Source organism: Colossoma macropomum, unplaced genomic scaffold, assembly GCF_904425465.1.
Source record: "Colossoma macropomum unplaced genomic scaffold, Colossoma_macropomum, whole genome shotgun sequence".
NCBI lineage: Eukaryota > Metazoa > Chordata > Actinopteri > Characiformes > Serrasalmidae > Colossoma > Colossoma macropomum.
In genome coordinates, this window is record NW_023494808.1 from 6,707,866 (window position 1) to 6,733,063 (window position 25,198).

The 25,198-nt window shown below is 38.3% G+C and overlaps 1 protein-coding gene across 1 annotated transcript; it reads right to left on the reverse strand.

Moving 5' to 3' along the window:
- Positions 1 to 12,512: 12,512 nt before the first annotated feature.
- LOC118798094 (circumsporozoite protein-like) lies at positions 12,513 to 23,143 on the reverse strand. Its single transcript, XM_036557433.1, has 7 exons — positions 23,018 to 23,143; positions 20,571 to 20,877; positions 20,350 to 20,433; positions 18,321 to 18,404; positions 17,012 to 17,128; positions 16,870 to 16,895; positions 12,513 to 15,099 (listed from the first exon to the last, which is right to left on the reverse strand). The coding sequence occupies exons 2-7, from the start codon at positions 20,587 to 20,589 to the stop codon at positions 14,569 to 14,571; spliced, it is 861 nt and encodes a 286-aa protein (XP_036413326.1). The 5' UTR covers positions 20,590 to 20,877; positions 23,018 to 23,143; the 3' UTR covers positions 12,513 to 14,568.
- Between the last annotated feature and the right edge of the window lie 2,055 nt (positions 23,144 to 25,198).

Below are 25,198 nucleotides of genomic sequence, written 5' to 3' on the forward strand. Positions count from 1 at the left end.
AGCTCCTGAAACCAAACAGTGCATAATATGTCTAACAGAGAACCAGCTGGGACTCAGCCGCGTGTGCACAACTCCCTACTGCACATATAGTGCACTATTTAGCTGAAGAAGTCAAAATCTCTGAACTGACACTATGTAGTGCACTATGTAGGGAGTAAGGAGCCATTCGAGACACAGCCGGCCTCGGCAATCGCAGTAATATGTACACAAGCCCACTCCGAATTATTAAGGAATAAATACTGCAATATTGTGTTTTATTTTAATAAAATCTGGTAAATTAATAAGGATTCTGCTTGGAAAAGTTTATTAATCACCGCTTATACAAAAATATCACTGATGACGCGCTCTTACTTGGCGCGAAAGCGCAGAAAAGACCCCACCTTCGCTGGATCCCCCCCCTTTCAGCTGGACTTCGAGAGGGGCTGCTTCGTCATTTCCAGTACGTTTAATCATGGTTTTGTCATAATCTGGGTTAAAATGACTTTAACTTACTCTTAACAGCTCCATTAGTGATCTAACATGAACAAAAATGAAGAAAAAGCCTTGTTTTAAAAGGCAGCTCGCTAGTTAGCTTCGTAGCTAAGTCCTTTGAATAGCGTTTAGCTACGTTAGCTAGCTTAGCTAGCTAGGTAGCCAGTTGGCATTATCCCTACAAACTGCAGCACGATTTCAGTAAATACTTGTTTTAAAAGGTCTCTGAGTTGTTTGTAAGGGTTGTCACACCGAAATCCGCTAGATAACAGTACCATAATGGCGAAAACGCCGAAATTAATTTTGTTTTTCCGGCCATTTTACAGAGACTTTAGCGTTAACTAGTTAGCTAACTAGTCAGGTAGCGTTAGCTAGCTGGTTAGCTGCCCAAGATAGCTAAAATCAACATGAAGTTAGCTACGATGCACACGATGCCGCTCACTACGTACTTCAGCCTCCCTTCTGTTAAGTATTTGTTAATGTTCATTTCTATTTTTGTACTGGAATATTAATTCCTGTGGCACGGCTTTTACAGCCAACTAGCTGTTAGCTGTTTCTTGCTAAGTCTGTTAGAAAATGAAAGGTTAGCTGCTCCACACATCACAGGGCAGGTCATTTGAATTTTCTTGTGAGATAAATAAAATAAAACTACTTAATTTGTTTGTTCAGAAAGTGTTAGAAAAGAACTGCCGGATGTTTGAATGCTTTGTGTTCATGGATGTTTTTTTTTTTTTCTTTTCTTTACAGGCCTGAAAACATAATGGGAATCTCCAGGAGGAGACGCTGTTAACCTGCAAGAAACAGCCATGAACCCCAGCAGGCTCTAACGAACACGCATGTTTGCAGTAATAATTTTCAAGAGGTCAAGTAGTTTACCAATAGACATTGAGTTTCTCTATTTTAGGCCTGGGCAATAGGGCGATGCCTTAAGGTTAATTATCGCCTTGTTGGAAAAAATAACCTACAGAGCTGAGGGACTAATTGGGGTTCATGTTCCTTTAAAAAATGCTGGCATGCGTTCCATTGGTCAAATTTTTCTCTGTGACAGAGAAGCTGCCTGTTAATTTATTATACTTTATGTTAAGTTTAGCTTGAGTGCATGAACTGAAGATAAATGCAGACGTACTTTAGAACCTCAGCTTGGTTCAGCGTGACTCGCTGCAGTAAAACAGCCAGGCTGAACAGGTTCACAAAAAAGTAACATAATAGTAATATTAAATAATATGTACACAATGTTTTATTCACTGTTACTGTTAAAACATCAAGTTACAGAGCTGAGCAGTCTGATTCTGGAACTAAAAAGTCCCATTCATCACCACAGCCGACGTAGACTTGCCATGAGCTACGAGACTGTAAGATGGTATTTGATCCAGTTAAAGCCCTGAATCAGTCCGGTTTCAGCTTTGTTTCAGAAAAATCATGTTTTATTCCCACATTTCTGTAAAGAAATACATTACCCATACATCCTAAAGAGAGCTCCACCAATCAGAGACATTGCTGTTACCATGGAGATTCAAACAGTGTGGTTTGGCACCAGAAAAGCCTGAAGCACAGCGTCGTCTTATCAGCAGCAGCAGTGCAGTTTCACCAGTTCCGGTTTATGAGGAGCCTGGCCTCTTCCTGTTTCCCTCATTGTATTATAAATGTGACCACATGGCTTTGTAAATCACTTGCAGTCTGAAGTTTCTCTAGCAGGGAGCACCTTTAGCATGCAAGTTGCCATAAATTTCCATTAGAAGATTTAATATGTGGTTTTATTAAAAACTTTCATTAAAATTGTTAATGTTTAGAAAAGCATATAAAACTAGAACGGAAAATGGGTCAAAGCAGATATAAAAAAAAAAAAAATTTGATTTAAATCACCCAGGCCTACAGTATTATTGTTTAATATTTGACTTCCTTTGAAGATTTTAAATAAATCAGTTAATATTAAAAGCAGCTGCTACTCAATCTGAACATATCTATGCTGCAAAGGAAACAAACAGCATTTGTCTGAAACTATTTCTCATTTTCATTATCGTTAAAATTATTTATGAAGTGTTAGATTTTGATAAATTGTTTTAGAAATATTTAAATATATATAACGACTGTCCACTTCAGTAAGTACACCTCCTTGAATCTACTCTTTGCCAAATCTGCTCCACTTAACATATAGATATAGAAGCCTTTCAGTAGCAAAATTATAATGAAAACTGCCATTTTGCATTGTTCAGTTATTTGAGTTTGTATTTAAATTTCCCACTCATACAGTACCAGTCAAAAGTGGATGCACCTTCTCATTCAATGTTTTTTCTTTATTCAGACATCACAACTATGAAGAAACACATGGAATTATGTAGTAAGCAAAGAGCACTTGTTGGCTGCTTTCCCTTCACTCTGCGGTCCAACTCGTCCCAAACCATCTCAGTTGGGTTTAGGTCGGGTGATTGTGGAGGCCAGGTCATCTGACGCAGACCTCAATCATTCTCCGTTTGACTGGTACTTTATATACAATTTTGGGCTCAAATTAAAAATTAATTTAATTCAGCCATTCTAATTTGTCGTTTTATAGTATAGTGTTGACACTTAATTTATGCAGATTTAGATGCTTTATGAGTAGCTTTATTCAATTTAAATTATTATAGTATTTCTAGAGTTGTGTAGTTATGCTTCAAATGCATACTTTGCTTTTAAAATGATAATGAAAATATATGCATGTACACTCTAAAAGTATTTAAGTTTGCATTATTAAAGAGAACAGAGCTAGAAAGAGGGTAAAATTCACATGTAAGAAGAGAAATCATGCTTCTCCTCTTTGCAATTCCATATTCTTGCCTGCTGCGCTCCTTCTGCGGCAAAATGAATTTGAATATGCACTCGACTGATTGTATTTCCTATAGACTTTCACCTGTCAGACGTCCCGTCAGGTCTGGGCCAGCAGCGCACTTAGCAGAAGTGGCTTTACCTGAAGAATGGTGCCCAAGAGTTTGCAGCTGTTCTTACTTTAAAAAATGAGGTGAAGCAAATCAATATGTCCCCTGGTGTGGCTTCCTGTGTCTTCACACATATACGGTTAGACTGTTTAACCGAATGTGTGGCCAGGTTTTCTAGTTTATCAGTCTGGGAGCCGTTGATGAACACAAGGCTGAAGTTAGCCTTTTTATTTAAGTGTCTGTTCCTCATTAAATGGAGCTGCAGTAACATTTGGGTGCACTAAGGTACCAGAGTGTAACTGCTGCACCGTTTAAGGTAGGACAGAAAGTTTGAGAAAGCAGGGCTGAAAGATGGCGTATTACCAGAGGAGCAGGTAGGCCTGCTGTACAGATTCCAGTTTATGCCATGTGGGGATATTTTCTACAAAGTGAGCATCAGAGATGGATATATTGTTCTGCTATAACCTCAACTGCTTAGGTGGTATGCAAATTGTGGAGGGTTGCAGGGTTAAAGGGGAACTCCACCAATTTTTCAAAAGTTTCATATGATGAAATAGTTAAGATGTAAACAGTCATTCAGAGTAGTTTGGTGTGAAATGCTTCATTCTAGAGAAAATTAGTCAGAATTATTCACCGGGGTGATGATAGGAACCATATGTCTGAGGAGTTTAACGCCTCTAAAAGCTCCCTTACAGAAATTTATTACACAGAATGGTTAGATATATGCTGCCTGATCCCAGAGATGTTGTTTTACGATAGTTTTGTGATAAAATAATTTGGCCTAAACGTCTCGTCAATCCATTTATTTGAATCCATTCACAGCGGAGAGGTACGTGAAGGGTGTTGGGAGGCAAAACAGTCCCCAGAGGAAAAGCATTTTTGCAGCCTTTCTGCTATTTTACCATCAACATTACATATAAAAAAGGCATGTGTTGGTTCACTGGAGGTTTCAATAGTTAATAAAATGCCTATATTTGTGTTGTAGACATTTTGATCCCTGGTTCCTATCACCACTGTAAAGACATTGGAGTCTGTACAATCAGCCATTTCACACCAACCCACTCTGAATGACTTTGTTTATATCTCACCCACTGAATTAAGCAGTAAATTTGAAAAATTGATGGAACTCCCCTTTAAGCTAGCTAAAAGCTATTGTTAACCCTAACTAATGTTACTGTTCCAAACAAGGCCCCAATCGGCTGTTTAATCCTGCTGGCAAACCAGCTAACTGTCTCACACGTTTCTTGGTATCAGATAAGGTGGAACACAGCACTGTCTACGTGTGATGTTTGCTATGTAAATCAGTAGATGGAGATTAATCCATCATCGTGGTCTATCTGCCGCCTCTGTAGTTTACAGTTGGTTAACACAGACAATAAAAACAGAAAAAATCTGCCATGTGTTTGATTAGATTCTTCATGGGTCCTGTATGAAGACATAATAAGCATCACAAGTGAATGTATTGCTCCGTTTCGCAAGATTAGCTGCCATGGTCCAGATTAAGACCTTTCCGCTGAGCGTGCTGTTGGCCCCGCCCTGATGGGATAAATGACAAGTGGATGTCTGTGAAAGTGAAAATGCAGTCGGGTCGAATTCATTTTTAAAATCGTCGACTGTGTTCGAAACAGCAATCTGTTTACTGCATACTGCAGAAGTATATCCTGAACACTGCATGCTGCTCTTTATCAGTAGTGTAGGGTACAGTATATAGGACACAAGCTGTGTGCCGAACTACAGCAAGCGAGCACACTGCCAACTTCAGAGAATGAGCCAATCAGAACCATCTCAAAACCTGCCCCATTTTCCTCAGGCCTCCAACCACTGCTTAGCATACTACTTACTACTTTTGGGCTGAATCAGTACATGTGCAGTAAGTTATTTTTAAACACAGCCATTTTGCCACAGAATGAGTGCAGTAGGTGAGAACATGTAATTGCAAAGAGGAGAGGCTCTGTTTCTCTTAACGTTTGGTTCTTGCCATCTTTGCAGCTTGCGGAAAGATTTCAAATTGTTTTTTTAGAGTGCAAATGCATATAAGATAAATTATATTTAAGGTAATTTAAGTTGAATTTATATAAAACTAATAATAAAGCGTCTAAATCTGTGTAAATGAAATGTCAATATTAGTATACCAAATAACAAATTAAAATGGCAAAATCTGAATTTTCGTTTTAAGCCCAAAATTGTACATATGAGTGGGAGTTAAATTCAAAATAAAGTTAAATTCAAAAATAGGAATGTATCGCCATTTTTTATATAACGTTTTAATTTAAATATATGGTTTCACTCTGTAGTTCTACAGTTACAGACTGTAGTCCATCTGTTTCTCTGCATACTTTGTTAGCCCCCTTTTACCCTGTTCTTCAGTGGTCAGGACCTCCATGGACACTCACAGAGCAGGTACTATTTGGGTGGTGGGTCATTCTCAGCACTGCAGTAACATTGACATGGTGGTGGTGTGTTAGTGTGTGTTGTGCTGATACGAGTGGATCAGACACAGCAGTTCTGCTGGAGTTTTTAAACACTGTGTCCACTCACTGTCCACTCTATTAGACACTCCTACCTTGTCGGTCCACCTTGTAGATGTAAAGTCAGAGACGATAGCTCATCTGCTGCTGCACAGTTTGTGTTGGTCATCCTCTAGTCCTTCATCAGCGGTCACAGGACGCTGCCCACAGGACGCTGTTGGCTGGATGTTTCTGGTGAGGTTTTTAAAAACTCCAGCAGCACCGCTGTGTCTGATCCACTCAGACCAGCGCAACACACACTAACACACCACCACCACGTCAGTGTTACTGCAGTGCTGAGAATGATCCACCACCCAAATGATGCCTGCCCTGTGGGGGTCCTGACCACTGAAGAACAGGGTAACAAAGTATGCAGAGAAACAGATGGACTACAGTCTGTAACTGTAGAACTACAGAGTGAAATTATATAGTCAGTGGAGCTTATAAAATTGGCAATGTGTAGAAACAAGTTATACTTCATGTGTAGATGAGTTGTACTTAATTAAACAATTTAACTTATCATGAAAGTTAATGTAACCAAACATTTTTTCCAATTAATTTTGGACCATGTAAAGGCAGCTGGTTAAATGATTTGTCATGGCTTGCTTTGAATGGAATGACAGCTTTTGCAAAACCTGACAACCTTTTTTGAACGATTAACATACATTTTCTTTTAATTCTCATTTTTCCTCTAGGCCTAACACAGATATCCCTTCCTTTTTTGCTCTCTACATGCTCCTCTCATCAGTACGGTAAGAGATCTGCATAAGGTAAGAATGGCAGACTGCCCACACACGTGCAAATCTAACAAGGCGGAAATCAGCTGCCAGTGTGTCTAATCTGCTGAAGGCCAAGCAGCAAGACTAGGCAGGTCGTCATATGGTAAGTACTGTTGTGAACAATGAGGACCATGTGCTTGTGGACAGTTGTCAGTCTGTAACAAAACAGAACAAGTCAGACGTGCAAATAAAAGGAGCACAAGAAGCTTTACTAGTGAAATTGTGATCCAAAGTCATCATCAAAAAATCGAAAATGCAACAAGATCAGGCAGGTAAGTCCAAAAGGGAACTAGCGTAAAGGTAAGTGCATTATCTGCATTGCTGTCAGTTCTACAAATCCATCACCCAGACCTGCCAAAAGATGCAAGGACTCTCCTCAGAACTAAGCCTAGCAGGGAGCTCTTGGTCTGTTTTGGATGTCAAACAGCAGACTTCTAAACAGATGTATCTTTTTTATATATGGTTACTGTTGAGTTTTTATGAAATTCCACTGTTTAAGAGTAGTAATATGCAGCTGTGGCCCGTTTTGTGAGTATTGGGGGAAAAAAAAAGCAAGCAAGAAACCATTCATGATTTGCCATTTACAGTGGCACATTTAAGCCAAAATCATTGGCAGAGTGTCTGAAAGATTTAGTGAACAAGATAAAATGCTTATAGTGTGGTTTTCAGTTCAAGGGAAAGGAGTTTTCATTAAAGGCTCTCATTAAAGTAGTTAAGTCACACTTGCCATTCTTCACGTGACGAGTGTTCACAGCTTGGTATCTTCATTAAAAATTGAATGACTTTACCACAGACTAATGCAGCCTTAAGAACTGATGAAAGTTTTAGGCTTGTGTCTGATGAGGATCATCATGTGACGACATCCTCTAACTGAAGCAAATAATGACATGATCATAGATTTCCTTCACAACAATATGAATTCAGTTTGTCTAGGTGTAGTGCGGCACTTGTTTGATCTGTGCACTTTACAAACACGCTTAAAAAAATTCACATGGTACAAAAAATGTCACAGAATTTGAACTTGTGGAAGAATTTTGAAAACCTGCGTCTTTTTAAGGAAGGAAATCGGTGGAAGGCAACAGAACTGGGGCAGTTCTTGCTCTATACTGGCCCTGTGGTTCTCTGTGATGTTGCAAGTACTGTAGTTTATGATAACTTTATGCTCCTCTCAGTTGCAGTCTTTATTCTGACCAGTCCATCTTTGTGTATGTCAGTGTGTAACTTCTCAAGGACTTTACTTGTGTCTTTCATTGAGCATTTTGGACAACTTTATGAAGAAGAATGGTCTTGTTTATTTAAGTGATGACGTTAAACATGGTTAAACTGGTAATATATCTGGGTTTCCTTTTGAGAATTTCGTGAGTCATAGTACAATGCTTAAGTTGTCCTGTGGCACAGGTCATCTGATGAATGTCTGAAACCGTTGCCACTAAGAGCGATGTAACACCTGAATGTGGTCTAAGAAAACATACTGAACGTCCTTTACCACAGTAGGTTTTGGGGACCAGCAAAGGAGTTTAGAGAGATGTAAGTCAGCAATTTTTGTATCAAAGTTTTTGATGGGGGTAACGGTTTCAAAAGTGGAAATGGTATTGGTTTGGTAAAAAACATACTTGTGGTTAAAGGTAGGGCTGGGTACCGAAATTAGTACCAAAAAGGCACCAACCAAAGCATCTTGGTGTAATTGGAGTTAACCTTACTACTAATGCAAAAAAAGAAAAGGCTCCCTGACACACAGATATGCAGAGAACACACAGCTAGCTCAATATGTTGAAGAGGTTTGAAAGTCTGGCTCTACTTGGAAAAATTTACTGAGAACAGTTCCATGTGCCTTAAGTGGCTTCCAAAACGAGTAATGCGTCAAATCTGATGAAACATTTGATGACGCATGGAATTAATCTCCGTCAAGAAAACTGCAGAATTTTCAACTGCATGAAGTACAGCACTATGTCGCCGCCGAAGGTGGGAGAATTTGGACTGAATATAATACAACCACATGCAGACACCAGTGTTTCCAGTGATAAAATATCCTCAGGTAAGTTAAGTTTCTGTGTACCTTTCTCACTTTGCCAGAGAAACTAACACTTGTTTCCAAGTCATTGTAAGTACTGAAAGCCAGTTAGGATTCTGCTAACGTTAGCATAAGACTAGCACGTATTAGCTAGGTAGCTGACTACAGTTTAGCCAGCGTATGATCATCTGTAACGTTGTTATAGTTCATGTTCCGTAGGTTTCATAAATGAGCCCTATTAACTACTTGCATGTCGTTTTCATATTGCAGGTGAGGGCTTTGGCAGTGCTACGGCCAGTTCTACTCGTGCTAATGTGATTTGCTCACGGAGAAACTATCCCTTAGCAGAAAAGCTAAGGATGTCAGTTGAGAGGATGGAAGGATGCCACAGAGCAGGAAGAGAGAGAGCTAGCAGAGATGGCTTACATGCTCATATTTCTTAAAAAGAACTCTAAAAACTGAACTGCAACCAGCAACATGCCCATTGTTTGCTCCAGCAAGATCCAAATAAAAAGATGGTTGCCTCTGATGGTGACAGTATTAGACAGAGTACTAACGTTACTTGGTCTTTTTAAGACTGTTCTTGGTGGAGTTACATCGCTTTTCTACTTGTTTAAAATCTTTACGCATTTTAGTTTCTGTGATTTAATTGAAATGGACAGTGTATATTTAAGCTATTGTTCAGGTCCTAATTCTCAAGTTTTCAGGGTCAGCACTTGCGAAATAAAAGAAAAAGAAACAATTCTGTGTAAAAAGTTGTTTTCTTGTGTGCCGTCATGCTTTCTAGTTTTAAACAGGTGGACCTTGAGTTGGAAAATGAGTTGAGAACCCCTGATCTAGGGCACAGGTTTCAATGGAGTGTGGTAAAGCAGGGAAAGATGGACAGTCTGCAGAGTAATGGTGCCCTTGGAACAGGATGGAGGACGGTGAGAATGTATGTGAATTTTGCAGAACGGAATGCAAAACATGCTTGTTATTAAAAGAATATAATATTTGCTTGTTTTATACATTTTAAAACATTCTTTCCCGTCTTTGTGTTTGTCATGATAGGACGTTTCATATTGTTGAATTTGTCGAGACAGCTGAAGTCGAAGTTGTGCCTGCAACCTGGGTGTGAAATGGCATGTGTTTATGACCTTCATATAAGTCCACAGAAAAGATTCAGAAAGCTGTAACCCGCCAGGAGGTTCCAGGCAACAGTTGGACGTCCTTTAAAGGTGGGGCGCTTCATGTACAAGGTACGGTAATGCACAGAGTGTAACTCTTGAACATGGCTGTGTTACACCCTCTAAAATGCTGTGATAACCCTGGACTTCTGTGGGCCTGTCCAGTTTCTCTTGGACTCATATACTTTTTGGTGACTTTAGGATTTATTGTATTTTTTCAAATCGTCACAGGAATGTCCTGAAACATTTTGTCTTACGTTGCAAAGTGAAAGTGAACCATCCCAAGTATTGCTGTTATTTACATTTCAGCTAGAGACATAATTTCATATGTAGTTACAGCTCCTTATAGTTAACCAGTTTACCACTAAGAGCCATGACTTTCACCATATTAGGTCTTCTACAGTCATCTGATGTTTTGCTTGTTCTGTTCAACTTGGACATATTAGACATATCTTTTCTTCTCTCTTACTGTCTTACTATGCTACTCTGCTAGCTAGCTAGTTGCTGTTCAGGTTAGGTAACTGTAGTATTTTATTTTCTGGCAGCTCATAACCTCCAAAGATATTCATATTAGCTTTTGTTTAGTTAGTTCATTCTCTGTTTTGTAGAGATGCTAATGTAGCTAGCTGGCTATTGAGCTGACTACCTTTAGAAAATATTTGCAATCTAAAGATTAGGACCTAAGACTAGGTCTAAAGATTCATTTAACTAGGCTTCATAGCTGAGCTACTGAGCCTTGCAGACCACATTCATCAGCTCCACTGATTGGCTGATGCAGATAGAACCTTATAACACCCACTTAGCAAGTAATTTTCACGAAGGAACCCTGGACATTTTTAAAATGCATAATCTATTAAGCTTGTTTTAATAAAAATCACAAACGCAACAATAATCAGCGCTAAATGATTAACTCTATGTTCGTATGTACATTTGTCGGAAACAGAAATGTCGTTATTCAAGCATTATTTCAGAAACACTCGTTTACACTTTTTGTTTCTCTTTGATGGATAGTGTCAGCAAAGTCTGCAGAAACAGAGTAAAATATTAATATACATGCATGTTGTCTAACTGTCCTCAAGAAGGAGACCTTAATCTCTGGTGAAGGGGAGGAAGGGGGAAAATTATGGTAATCTCAGATATAGTGATGTCTTGCTACATAAGAAATTGTGTGTGTATGTGCAGTACCTTGTGCCTTATGACGTGAGGAACATGTAAATGAAAAAATAGTGACATGCCAAATAGTGAAATGCTCAATATTACAACTGCCCCTGTTCAACACAACATATAATGCAAGTAGTTCATACAGTATTGTGTGATTAAAAATTATTTGAAGGTGTTAATTTATGCTGTAAGTTTTTAAGTATTCAAACTATGATGTGTGTATGTATGTGTGTGTGTATGTATGTATGTATGTATGTGTGTATATATATATATATATATATATATATATATATATATATATATATAATATACACACACACACATTAAAAAACATAATTTATGGGAATTTATGGGGTGCTTTCTTTTGGGAGGTGTTTACCACCCAAGCAAGGCCAGTTGTGCTCTCTTGGACTCCTGAACTCACGATCTCATCTCCTGATGATGGGACCAACACTTGGGCAGTTGCGCCACTTGGGAGTCCAAAGCAAAAGTATTTTAGTCTAAAGAACAAATTGTGTTGTGTCTGATACTGACCCAGAATGATCTGTATAGTGTTAGAATAAATACAAATAAATGTAAATATAATAATAAGCTTTTGACATGTAGGTTAGAAGAATATAGTTAGAAGAACACAGGTTTGGTTTCTGACTTCTTGCTGCACTCCAGCCACTGCATGGAATTGCTGGATTTCATCAGCAGTTCCTGATTTAATGTAACTGATTTAGATAAACGTAGAACTGCATGGTAACTGTAAATACTGGATTTTGGAAATGGCTGAACTAAGTAAATGCTTCCTATACAGATAAATAGCTTTATGTATCACACATTTTACACAGTACTGTATGCATTAGCAGCATTTATGCAGATATTAAAACATGCAAAACAGTTTCACCCACTTCACATATTTGAAGCATTTGATTTCATGTTGTATTTCATATCTATATCACGTTTCCGTCTGTTATATAGCCAGAAGAGACTGTATTCACAGAAATGTCACTGGGTCAGTCTGAAGGCCTTTGTGCAGGTATAGTGATGCCAGTAAAACATAATAATTGAAATGAACTTGAAATGAGCAATAGGGTAAAGATGACCTTCCTTTTCACTGAAGTTTAGACAAACAGTATATTCTTACGATGTTATTTCAATAACAAACGTCACATAACTAATGCTCGCTGTGCTTGTAGCCCCCTTCGTGTGTTTGTCTCACCACCCACTTCTCTGTGGTTTGGATTGTTCCTCTTTCTCTGGTGTGAATCCCTGTTGCTTAACCACACGGCTCCTCCCACCTGTACGACTGACCAGATTAATCACAGAGGAAATGAGTAGTGGGTACAAAAAATAACTTTCCAACATGATCAGATGGGGAAGTGACTAATATATATATATATATATAAATATGTTTATTGATTAATGTTTGAGAGACAGTATTTTGGTATTGATCAGGGAAATACAGATACTGAAATTAAACATTTAAGACAGAACAGCTTTTTTGAAAATCTCCTCTCTGTATTTATTTGTTTAAATCATTCACATATAGCCATACCTGCTTATGAACATGCATGAAATGTGCTGTGCTTTTACCATCTAAAATGAGTCATTTCATTAGGCAGTAGTGCTGACATTCTATCCATGGTTTTTTTCTATTCTCAATGGCAGTTGCCATGACGTCACAACAGTTCCTCTTGAATGGGCTAAACTTTCGTGTAAAGCTTAATTACGATGCTATCAAACTGTCTCAAAAGCACAGGAATGTCATGTGCTGTCTAATGGTGTCAAAACAGCTCTCGAAAGCTTAAAACGATGTTGGAAAATGAATGCTGCAAACACAAAGGCAAGCCAGATCAGAATGTAAGTGTCAGAGGAAGATGAGGCCAAAAGAGCATAGCTAGTGGCACTGAATTAAAAAAAAAGCTAAATATTCATGTTTGCTCCTTCAATTTTGTGATAAAACATAATAAATGCGTAAGAGATTCTGATGAACAAAGCAAATGTAGAGTGCACACCTGATCATATTTTAGTTGGCCCACAAAATACTTTGCTACTGCAGTGCTAAACTAATAAACCATTACGGCTACTGTGGCAACATAACCAATTATGTTTCTCAGAGTAAATGCAGCTCATCTAGCTATGTATTTTAGTTTAATTTAAAATCCCCACCCTATTTTCCACAACACAGCAGCGATGTGGCTACAAGATCTGCCTGGACCAGCGATGCAAGACCATCCTGCTGTATCTGCTACACCATTGTTTTGAACCATAACCCATGCTGAGTAGTTAAGTTTCCTGACGGACTGGCCTGGTTGTACCTCAGCTTTGAGAAATGTGAACTGTTCGCAATGGTAACACAGAACCCTTACGATTTTATTGCTGTGTAGATAATTATAAGCTGCTGTACTTTTATGATTTCTCAGCTCCTCAGAGTCTACACCTTTAGAAAAAACAAGGTAGTTGATAATGTCAACATACGTAACATCTGGGCCAGTTTTATGTCGTCAACCCAGACTTGGGATGGGTTCAAAGGATGAGGAACAGACTGGGTGACACCAGTTACGGTTCTTGTTAAACATTCTCGTCCAGGATGCCACCGCAACACAACTGCCATCTTCTTTTATCCAAAAAGCGAAACCTAGCTAGCTACACAGTTTAATAACTGGCTAATGATAAATCTCTTTAGCCTTGAAGCTAATCCATACACTATCGGTTGTCAACAACAAATGCATACCGGAAGTCGTGCCCATTCTCATTCCAAAGACGCGCAAAGCATAATGGTAAATGTTGTTGTCTAGGAAAACCGTGGATACTACAGCAAAGGCCCATTGATTGAATGATAATGCCAGAGTCTGAACTGCCTGTTTAACCAATGAATCAGCAAAAATATATACCGCATTCTGCATTTTTACAGTATGCAAAGGAAATGTTTACGTATTACCATCTCTTTTAATAAGAAAGGAAATTCACTTAAACGTTCAATTAATTACACTACAGGTTATTATTCTATATGAAGTTCTTTGTCATTTTCTCATTCATTCCAGAAAAAAGTTTTTTGGCACCAAAGGTTTGATCACTGAAATCTAGGGCTGACCCAACAGCACTTTATGTGCTACAAATACTTGTTGATATTTCCAAATGAATACTCGTACTTATTCTCAAATTCATTCTTAAACACTAATATTTGGAGCATTTTAGTCTCTCATTTGACGAGACCGATATGCTTCCATTTTAATCAGACGTCTTACATCCATCATCACTTGCACACGAAGTGTAAACTTCATAGAGATCCAGTAAAATCACATGCTTAACCTTTTAGCTTCTGTGTCCACATGACAAGCGGGGCAGTCTGTTGTGCTCTAGGGCAAGGTGACCTGTATGCCTGAAATGAACTTGCGTATTTAAAACTAAACCAGCTATTTTTTTCTGCGTATTAACAATAGTTTCTCTATTTCAGCGACTATTTCTGCTGGTAAAATTTATTTAAGATTAAAACAGTCAAAGCTCTCAGTAAATAAACTAAAAACAGTGTCACAAATGAAAGCTCAAGTAATCAAATTATTTGGGCCAGCCCTACTTAAATATAATCAGTCTAGGACCTAAAGTGTGGTAGACTGAATTTAACTGCATTGTTTTAGGGTCTAAACTCTGGTAGACTGAATCTGATTGGTTGGTGCTGGAGTTTGGACTCTGGTAGGCTGAATTTGATTGATTGATGTTGAAATTTGGACTCTGGTAGGCTGAAAGTGACCGGTTAGGATATGGGTATGGATTCTCATAGTCGGAATCTGATTGGCTTGTGTCAGAGTTTCGGCCCTGGTAGACTAATTCTGATCGATTGTTGGATTTTGGACGCTGGTAGACTGAATCTGATAGGTTGGTGTTCGAGTTTGGACTCTGCTGGGCTGGAAGTGATCGGTTAGGGTATGAGTCTGGTTTCTCATAGCCTGAGTCTGACTGGTTCTTCGATTGGCTTGTGTTGGAGTTTGGGCTCTGGTAGTCTGAATCGGATTGTTTGATATTGGGATTTTGATTCTGGTAGACTGGACTCATGCTGATATTGCTCTGGTTTCTAGGTGGATCATTTTCATCATCACCATCAGCCTGAAATCAGAACAGCAGAGTACACATTAGCAGATCATACAGAAATATTCCATAGACTCTGCAAACAGAGCCATTATACATACAGTAGGTCCAACAAATGATATACAGTGAGGGTTTCAATATTGTGTCCTGGTATGGGAACCTCTCAATTAAGCAAAGAAAAACTGGCCCAGGTGGTCAACCAGGCCAGTAAGATTATTGGAGATAAACGACTGTCACTCTAGAACTTACACATCCGTTCCATAACCAACAAGGCAACCCAGGTCTACAAGGACCCTACCCACCCCCTTCATTCATCATTCCGGTTGCTGCCATCAGGTAGGAAACTTAAGGTCCCACTAGCTAGAAAGGGTACAAAAAATCACTTGTGCCCACTGCTGTGAGCATTCTGAACAAGGACATAATAAATAATCCCCTACATAGTTCATGTACACTGTTGCTGTAAGTGTTTTTAAGTGTTTTATGTGTCTATATATTTATGTGCCAGATGGCCAAAGACACATTTCCATTTCATGTAAATTTAATGGATAATAAAGTTTTTCTAAAAAAAAAGTATTCAGAGATACTAGAATCTTAAACATACAGCAAAAACAACTCAAGATTAGTTTCTAAAAGGTAAATGTTCTTGTGTGGTGTTGGGAATTGTTTTGTTTTAATTTCTAGTTTTCTGTTTTAGTTGTTATTCATTGTTAAACAGAATGTTGAAAGGTTGTTTTTTGGAATGCACACTTATGCTCTGTTCTTGAGGTTTGAACGATAACAGCAAATTGTCTTTTATGACACATCCTAAGGACAGAAACAGAACACTCCAACTCTGGTCATTTTATGACAGCAAGGTTTTAAGGACAGGATTCCAATCTCCCATTCTGTTTTGTATGACTCTCTTGGGGTGTGGAAATTTGAGTATAAAGCTTTGGTTCCAAAACCTGGTCTTTAAATTGGGGTGAGACTAAGGCAGATGTACAGAGCTTTGAATAAAACTCTCATTATTTCTGCGAACCCTGGTCTCCTGAATCTCTTCCATGGCAAGATCAAAGATTTTCTTCAGTGACCTAGCCAATCTCTTGATGTTTATCCTAATTTATGGTTGATTTTGAAAATGCATGTCCAACAAAGGGGCCCCTGAAATCTCAGGGAATTGAAAAGTTTGCCAAGAGAAATGGGCCAAAATTAAACCACAATGCTGCAAAAGCTCATTACTTCTTACTGAAGCTGTAATTGCCAAACACAATGCTGTGTCTGTAGTGTGAGAAATACAGTTAGAGTTTGGGGTGCATCATACAACTCCTGGTACAAAAACTTAGTCCTACTCCAGCCCTGATTAGAAGTATATTAACCCCTTAAAATCCCAGACTTGTTGCATGCTAAGGCTTATTATTCAGTAACTACAGGGACTTCAATGCAAACTGGCTGAGCTGTTCTTAGATTATAGAAGTGTCATAAAACGTTGGGCTCGCCAGCAGGTCCTGGTTATTAAATGGTTTTAATAGAAACGAAAGTGAATAAATGTTCTCCTCTCTGTATATTTTGAACTTGTGTGGTGTTTAAACAGATTTTTCAAAAAACACAAAACGTCAAAGAATCAAGTTGTGACAGCTGCTCAGCTATTCTCTAATCTTTACACACCTGTAGCCTGTCTTGTCTATTCGGCGCAAGATAAAGAATGTCTTAGATTAATTAAATAATTTGTTGTTAGATTGAGATGACCCACATTTGTTTTCAGAGGAAATTAATTTTAGTCAATTAAAAAAAAAAAAAAAAAACACTTACTGTTTTTTGTCTACTAGAAGCAGAATCTGTGGAAAAAGAGGAAGTCAGTGACAGATGCTCTTTTCAAACTGTCTACTATAGACAGACTTTAGTGTTGGTCCCAGAGTGGAGTTAATCTGATAGAATGAAGTGTAGTGTTTACCTACACAGCAGGTGATCACAGCATTTGTCTTGTGCTGTCTCAGTCTGTATTTCATCATGGCTAATCCTCCAAACAGCATTAGAGCCATAAAGAAACACACAGTGATGATAGGGGAACCTGGAAATGAAACCCAGTGACAGGAACAGAAAGAACAGAAAAAACAATCAGCTTAAAATGTCATCACGTTCATGAGAAACACACAGTTCAAGTGGAGCCACATTAAAGGAATGGTTTAGAGAAAAATCAAACGTACAGTTTTCCTCTGACACTAGTTGCAATCGATCAGCCAAGACATGTTTGTTGTCTAGATATTGCTTCTTCAGTTTAGCACTAGAGCACTTGAGAGGCTAACATTGCAAACATTCAAAGTCAATAGTCAAAAAGATGTTTTTTTGCTTTTTACAAAACTTTTGTCAACCCTCTCAAGCTGAATCCAGCTTTTTATTAAGGGGCTTTTCAATGTGGTTTAGGACACTGTTTGACATTGTATAGCTGAATGCTGTGGTCAGCCTTTTGAGACAACAGGTGTTGTGCCAAATTCTGTCACTCCTCAAGTGAACCATGTTTATGGGGGCATGTGGGTCTTATCTTTGCGATTTCTGTTGCACACTGTGCGACCTTACTCAAGACCTGGATGCTGTTTGAGCGGGTTCAGAGGGGTTCCTTAATGTATTTACGCCAAAGATGTGGTGTCATGTGGTTTTTAGCAACATTAGCCTCGGAACAAAACTGAAGAAGCAAAATTTGGACACCAAAAACATCTTGGCTGGTCAACAGCATGTGTGTATGTGTGATGTTTTGCTAAACCATTTCTTAAATACACAACCATAATTCACGTATTTGGAATATATTTTGCAGTTCTGTGTCTCACACATGATTCCTTTCTAATATAGCACCCAAAACAGACTATGAATCCAAGGTCACTGTACAAACACAAGGGCTACTGGTAAGTTGCTGTTGTATTTTGAAAACCTCTGTGCTGGTGTAGTTGAGGATGAGCATTAGAACCTGCAGCATCTTGAATATGCAATGACACCAGCTCAATGTATCAGATTTTCGTAAGGGAAAGAAGGATTTGCCAAACTAGATATTCCTAATTCTGCTTAATTCTAATGACAATCAGGGATATTTAAGTCATACAAGTCAATTCAGGCTTCTTTCCTGTGCATTCCTTTTCCAGTGGCCAATAAAATGGTCTCTATGCAGCAATCTTTGGCCTATGTTTGTTGCATTTTGAGCTTACACAGAGTTATGAATAATAACATTAATATTACAGAATATGAGTTTTGGATAGTAACTGAGTTCTTACTGAATTGTTCATCAGATGTAAATGCTGTTTGTACTGCAGATGTATTCCTGTAGGTTGTTGGTTCCAGAGTTGAACTTGGTCTTGCTGGTGGTGGTTGTTTTGGTGTAGATGATTAAAACATACAACATTTAAATCAATTAACATTAGTGACACAAAAATGTGAGGAATTTCTGTCAAACATAAGGACTTGTATGAAAATGCATTAGAACCTGAAGCTTTCTGGATATACAGTGGTACAACTTTTTGAATTTTCTATATTTCTGCGTAAATTTGATCTAAAACTTCATCAGATTTCCACACAAATCCTAAAAGTAGATAAAGAGAACCACATTAAACAAATGAGACAAAAGTATTAGACTTCGTCATTTAATTATTTTGGAAAATGATCCAATATTGCATATCTGTGAGTGTCAAAAGTAGGTGAACGTTTAGGATTAGCAGATCATTTGAAGGTGAAATTAATCAGGTGATTTCAATCAATGGGATGGCAATCAGGTTGTTAGTGACCACCCTGTTTTATTTAAAGAACAGGGATCTATCTCAGTCTGATCTTCACAACACTTGTTTGTGGAAGTGTATCATGGCAGAAACAAAGGAGATTTCTGAGGAAGAGTTGTTGATGCTCATCAGCCTGGATCTTTAAGGAGTTTGGACTCCACCAATCCACAATCAGTCTGTGTACAAATGGAAGAAATTTAAGGCCTTTGTTACGCTTCCCAGGAGTGGATGACCAACAAAGATCACACCAAGAGCAAGGTGTGTTATAGTCCATGAGGTCACGAAAGGAACCCTGGGTAACTTCTAAGCAGCTAAAGGCCTCACAGTGGCTGATGTTAATGTTCATGAGTCCACTATCAGGAGAACACTGAACAGTGCTGTGCATGGCAGGGTTGCAAGGAGAAAGACGCTGCTCTCCAAAAAGAACATTACTGCCCATCTGCAGTTTGCTAAAGATCACATGGACAAGCCAGAAGGCTATTGGAACAATGTTTTTTGTACGGATGAGAATAAAATAGATCTTTTTGGTTTAAATGAGAAGTGTTATGGTTGAAAGGAAAACACTGCATTCCAGCATAAAAACCCATCTGTGAAACATGGTGGTGGTAGTATCATGGTTTGGGCCTGTTGTGCTGCATCTGGGTCAGGACGGCTTGCCATCATTGTAACAATGAACTCTGAATTATACCAGCAAATTCTAAAGCAAAATCTCAGGACATCTGTCCGTGAGCGGAAACTCAAGAGAAAGTGGGTCAGGCAGCAAAACAACGACCCTAAGCACACGTCATTCTATCAAAGAACGGTTAAAGAATAATAAAGTTAATGTTTTGGAATGGCCAAGTCAAAGTCCTGACCTTAATCCTATAGAAATGTTGTGGAAGGACCAGAAGCAGCAGTTCATGGGAGGAAGCCCACCAACATAAGAGTTGAAGCTGTTTAGTATGTAAGAATGGGCTAAAACTCCCCCAAGCCGATGTGCAGGACTAATCAACAGTTACCGGAAACGTTTAGTTGCAGTTATTGCTGCACAACAGGGTCACACCTGATACTGAAAGCAAAGGTTCACATACTTTGCCACTCATTGTGGTATATAATATTGGATCATTTTCATCACTATATAAACGACCAAGTCTAATATTTTTGTCTCATTTGTTTAATTTGGTTCTCTTTATTTACTATTAGGACTTGTGTGCAAATCGGATGAAGTTTTTGATCAGAGATATTTAAGTAAATTAAGTCAACTGAGGCTTCTGCCTTGAGCATTCCTTTTCCAGTGGCAAATAAAATGGTCAATATGAAGCAATGTTCATTTGTTGCATTTGGAGCTTCCACAGCTTCTACCACTGCCTTAAACTGTGTAATTATGCTTTGGGCCAATTTAAAATGTACAGTTTGATCATTTTGTTGTTTCTTTTGAAAGTATATGTAGATGAAACAATACATGCATCTCAGTTAGTATTAGTAACTGTAATAACACACATTGATATTACAGAATGTAAGAGAGAGTTTTTGATAGTAACTGAGTTCTTACTGAATTGTTCTTTAGATGTGATTGCTGTTAGTACTGGAGATGTGTTCCTGTAGGTTGTTGGTTCCAGAGTTGAACTTGGTCTTGCTGGCGGTGGTTGTTATGGTGTAGGTGAACAAAATATATAATAAATTTAAATAATTGAACATTCGTGACATAAAAACATCTGAGAGAAACATAAGAACTTGTATAAAAATGCAGACTTAGAGCTACAAGCATCTCACCAATAATTTCAAGATACATCCATCTCAAGGTGGAGTAATCATTTCCTTTAATCACTTTACAGGAATAATCTCCTGAATCTTCTTGTGTCACATCAATGATGTTCACACTGACAGTGTTAGACCTTCTGTCATCAGAGATGGAGAATCTGCCTTTTGGAGACTCTGTGGTACTGACCACTACGGTATAAGAGTCATCAGATCGTTTGGCTAAACACTTAGGGTTTGTTCTTGAACACCTCTGGATAGTTACAGCTGATAGTTACAGTCTCTCCTAGAACAGCAGTCATATGTTCTATACTCCAGGCATCTGAAAATCACACAATCATAAAATAATCAGCCATAAACAAACTATAATTGATATGCTCACTAGCTGCATTGTGCCTTATGTCTCTGTTGCAGTAATGCCTCAAGAATAATTTACATTGTAGTAACAAACTGAAAAGTTAAACTCTAAGCTTCAGCTAAAAAATCTTAAGCTTTTTCTACTCTAGAAAAAAAAATCTGGCTCGGTTGTCTGCAAGATTGTTTCTGAACATCTAAGGTCCTTAAGCAGCATTCCACCTGGGGCACCCATCCATTAATTATATGTTGTATACAAGAACGAAACAGTACTAATACTTTATTAATTACTGTAATAATACATTTTGACCAGGAGAATAAAATGGATACAGACTTAGTCATTTCTACCACTCTACCGTCTAAGAAAAAGGGCTACATTTTGTTAATTTCCCATTTTATTCTTTTCAGCTGTTGTCATTCTCAGCCTAATGTGTCTCCATTGCAAATGATATGTAAATAAGAAATTCCACACAATTACTCTGAAATCACTGCTTGTTTTGTTGTAAACGGTTCCTGCATCACAAACAGTAATTTGTACATTGGTCAGGATGGTCAAATCTGTGCTTGCTGCTATTCGACCTTAACGAATAAGGGCCAAAAACACAAATATCTTTACTTATTGAGCACTTCATTAAGGACACTATAATACTGTGCAGGGCCTCCCTTTGCTGTCAAAACAGCCTCAGTCCTTCAGATTTTTAGCTGCTTTTTAATGCTGCGAATCTCTGCGAATTCTACCACATCCTAAAGATGTTCTGCTGTATTCCCTACTGATTACTGGGAAAGCCGCTGAACATTAAACTCATGTTCAGGAAACCAGTTTGAGACGACGTTTGCTTTGTGACATGGTACATTATCATGCTGGAAGTAGCTGTTAGAAGATGGTAAATTATGGCCATGAAGGGATGCACATGCTCAGCAACAATACTCAAATAGACTGTTGCATTCAAGCGATGGTTGATTGGTATTAACAGGCCCAAAGTGTGCCAAGAAAACATTCCCCACCCCATTACACCACCTCCACCAGCCTGGACTGTTGACACAAGGCAGGTTGGGTCCATGGATTCATCCTGTTGAAACCCAAATGTGACCCTACCATCTGTGTGCCTCAGCAGAAACTGATTCATCAAACCAGGCTATGTCCTTCCAGTCTTCAGCTGTTCAGTTTTGGTGAGCCTGTGCACACCGCAGCCTCAGCTTTCTGTTCTTGGCTGACAGAAGTGGAACCCAATGTGGTTTTCTGCTGTTGTAGCCCACCCCCCTCAAGGTTTGTGTTGTGCATTCTGAGATGCTTTTCTGCTCACCATAACTGTACAGAGTGGTTATCTGAGTTACTGTAGCCTTTTGGGCAGCTCAAGTCTCTCTGGCCATTCTCTGCCGTTCACTGGATGTTTTTTCTTTGTTGCACCATTCTGAGTAGACTGTAGAGACGCTGTGTGTGAAAATCTCAGGAGATCAGCAGTCATAAATACTGAGACCACGGTGTGGGGCCAACAGTGATGCCACGAACAAAATCACAGAGATCAAATTTTTTTTTCTCCATTCTGATGGTTGATGTGAAATATTACCTGAAGATGCTGGGCTGTATCTTTGTTCTCCATTTGATCTTCCATTTTCGTTTTTCAGTTTTGACATAATTTGAAAGTGCTTTTTGTCCTTTACATTGTAAATTTCATGATGAATGGACCAAAGGAAACAGTCCAAGTTGATTTAAAAAAAAATAAATAAAAAAAAAGTCTGGTTCCATTGACTTGCATTAAAAGTAAAGAAGGTTTTTTCATTTTCCTGTAAAGTTATCATTTTGGAGATACGAGGTTTTCTTCCGACAACAGCAAGATATATATGTCCAGTTAACACAATTAGCAAATTAAACAAATTAACAAAATAGTTTAAGATATTTTGTACAGCATGTCAGAAGAAGGGGGAATCTTGCCTTCTGTTGAAATTATTCTTGAGGTAAGTTTGCATTTATGTAAGTTTTAAGTGAATGTAAAACAGTCATTAACATTTTTGTGAACAATCAACTTCCTGTTCAAAGTTCAAATCAAAGATTTCACCTAAACACTTTTCTTGACATATTAGCAACAAGTAAAAGTGACATAGCTGACCTGAGACCTGACAAAGGGTGAAGATAAGGAGGATCTTCATTCTGGACTGAAGTTTAGAAAGTCAATCCACTTTCCATGAAAGCCCTTTTAAAAATGAGTGTGTGTGTGTGTGTGTGTGTGTGTGTGTGTGTGTGTCGGTCTCTGTATCCGCTTCCCTCTGTGGTTGTTGGATCTTCTTTCTTTGGAAAAAGTCCCACAAGGGGGAAGGGAGGGGGGCTTAAGTGGCACTGGGAAATTTGATTGCCCAAAATAAGGCCCACCACCCACACACAGAGTGAAGCTAGTAGCTGATTGGTTATTAGGTTGGATATGCTTGTGCATTCAGTCAATTCTTTTGAGGAAACAGGAGATAGTGGTTGTTATCCGTTCCTCATTTCAGTTCTGTGCATAAAAACTGTAATAAACAAATTTTCAAGACAAAAGCACAAGGTAAATTTAATGTGGCAAACATGTATTCATCCCCCTCTTCTTTCTTTTGAGCTGATTGACCTTTCCTCTCTTCATATATGGGCTGTGTGGTACCGTATGGTATTGAAGCATTTTACCTACACATTGGCCCTTATTAAGTTGCATAAAAAAAAATCAGATTTGACCCTCTTTAATGACATACAGACTTTTCTGCATCTGGGTGATGGCTTTTTCCTACAATGTGGGAACAAATATAGGTTTTTGCGCAAGTTATGAATCAGTTTCAGTGCGTGAAGTCAAGCACCAGCCTATCAGTACCTAATTTACATGCTGTTTACATGATGTATGCCCTAATTCATGCAGATGTTTTGGTAGGGAGCCAATAAAATGACCAGCATTAAGCAGTTGGAGAGACAGTGACTATATTTACATGCAAAGATTTTTGCAAATCTAATTGAATACATTCCTATTACAGATTAAGACTGAGGTGTTTATTCTCACTCTACTCAACACTCTGATGGAAATCCCTGTTTACATGCTCACCACAAGTAATCAGATCCAAAATCACGTGCATGCGTAGAGCACCACTTAGTGTAACTGTGTAAAGTGTAATATGTCTCTAAATGGAACAACGAATAGTTTTAGCATCTGTTTTACATTTGTATGTAAAACACCCACTGTTGTACTGGATTGCCATGTGCATAAATTATTAGCAACACTATTTTCTGTTATTATTTTTGTCATTGGTGTAATACATTATATTGATAATAATGTTGGTTTGTTCTTTGCAAAACAAGCTTAAACAAGGTTTGTTTTTTTTTAAGAATATTAAACTATTACATGTTTCTATCAGATGTGTTTGATCATACAGATACTCCAAAGATGAAAGTGATGCATTACAAAACTTTCAGTGAAATTTGCATGTGTTCAGGTGAATGTTCACTGTTAATGGTTAATGGTCACTGACCATATCTTTATTAATATGGGACAATGAACCCAACTGGCCATTAGGCAAATCTTGTGGGCCTTTGGAGCCTGAGAGTCCATGTTCCATTGTTAATACCTAGAAGCAAAAACACAAAATACTTGATACCCAGATGAAGAAAAAATACACAATGTAGATACATTCATAAGTAAAAGAATATTGTACAGGATAGCATATATGGTACTGTAGAAGCTCTTCACAGTGGTCATAAAACCACAAACCTCCAAAGAATAATTTATGAAGTGCTACTGTGCTCTTCTGTCTTGGTTACCTAAAGCTCTCTCGGGCCTGACCAACTGTAAATCAAATATGTTTTCAAAAGAGGCAGCAGAGCAGGAGCTTGAAATGTTATTGTCATTTGTGTCATAGTTGTCGTTTTGAATGTTGCTTCACTTTGTGTTTTGTTCTTTCTGATTATTAGGATCTTCCAACATTTTGTCCTGTTTTAGTATGTTTATATGAAACAGGTTGTTAATGGAGTGCAGAGAGAATCATGCCCTCAGGATGATTAATAAACATCACATTTTAAATATACATACATATTTAAACATATTGAGCTTGACTTCTAATTCAAATCAAACAGAAATAAGACAAAGCTGCACTCATCCGTAATGAGCTATTATAAGCATGCTCCACTCTCTTACAGACCAATGGTCTGTTCTACTGTAGACTCTCAGAGCTTAGCCAAAACTGTTAGTGTTGGTCCGGTTCCTGAAAAAGCAAAGAAACATACATTTATTAAAAACAGGTAGAGTGAGTTAAGCAGTGCTTTCCAAGATGTATAGACA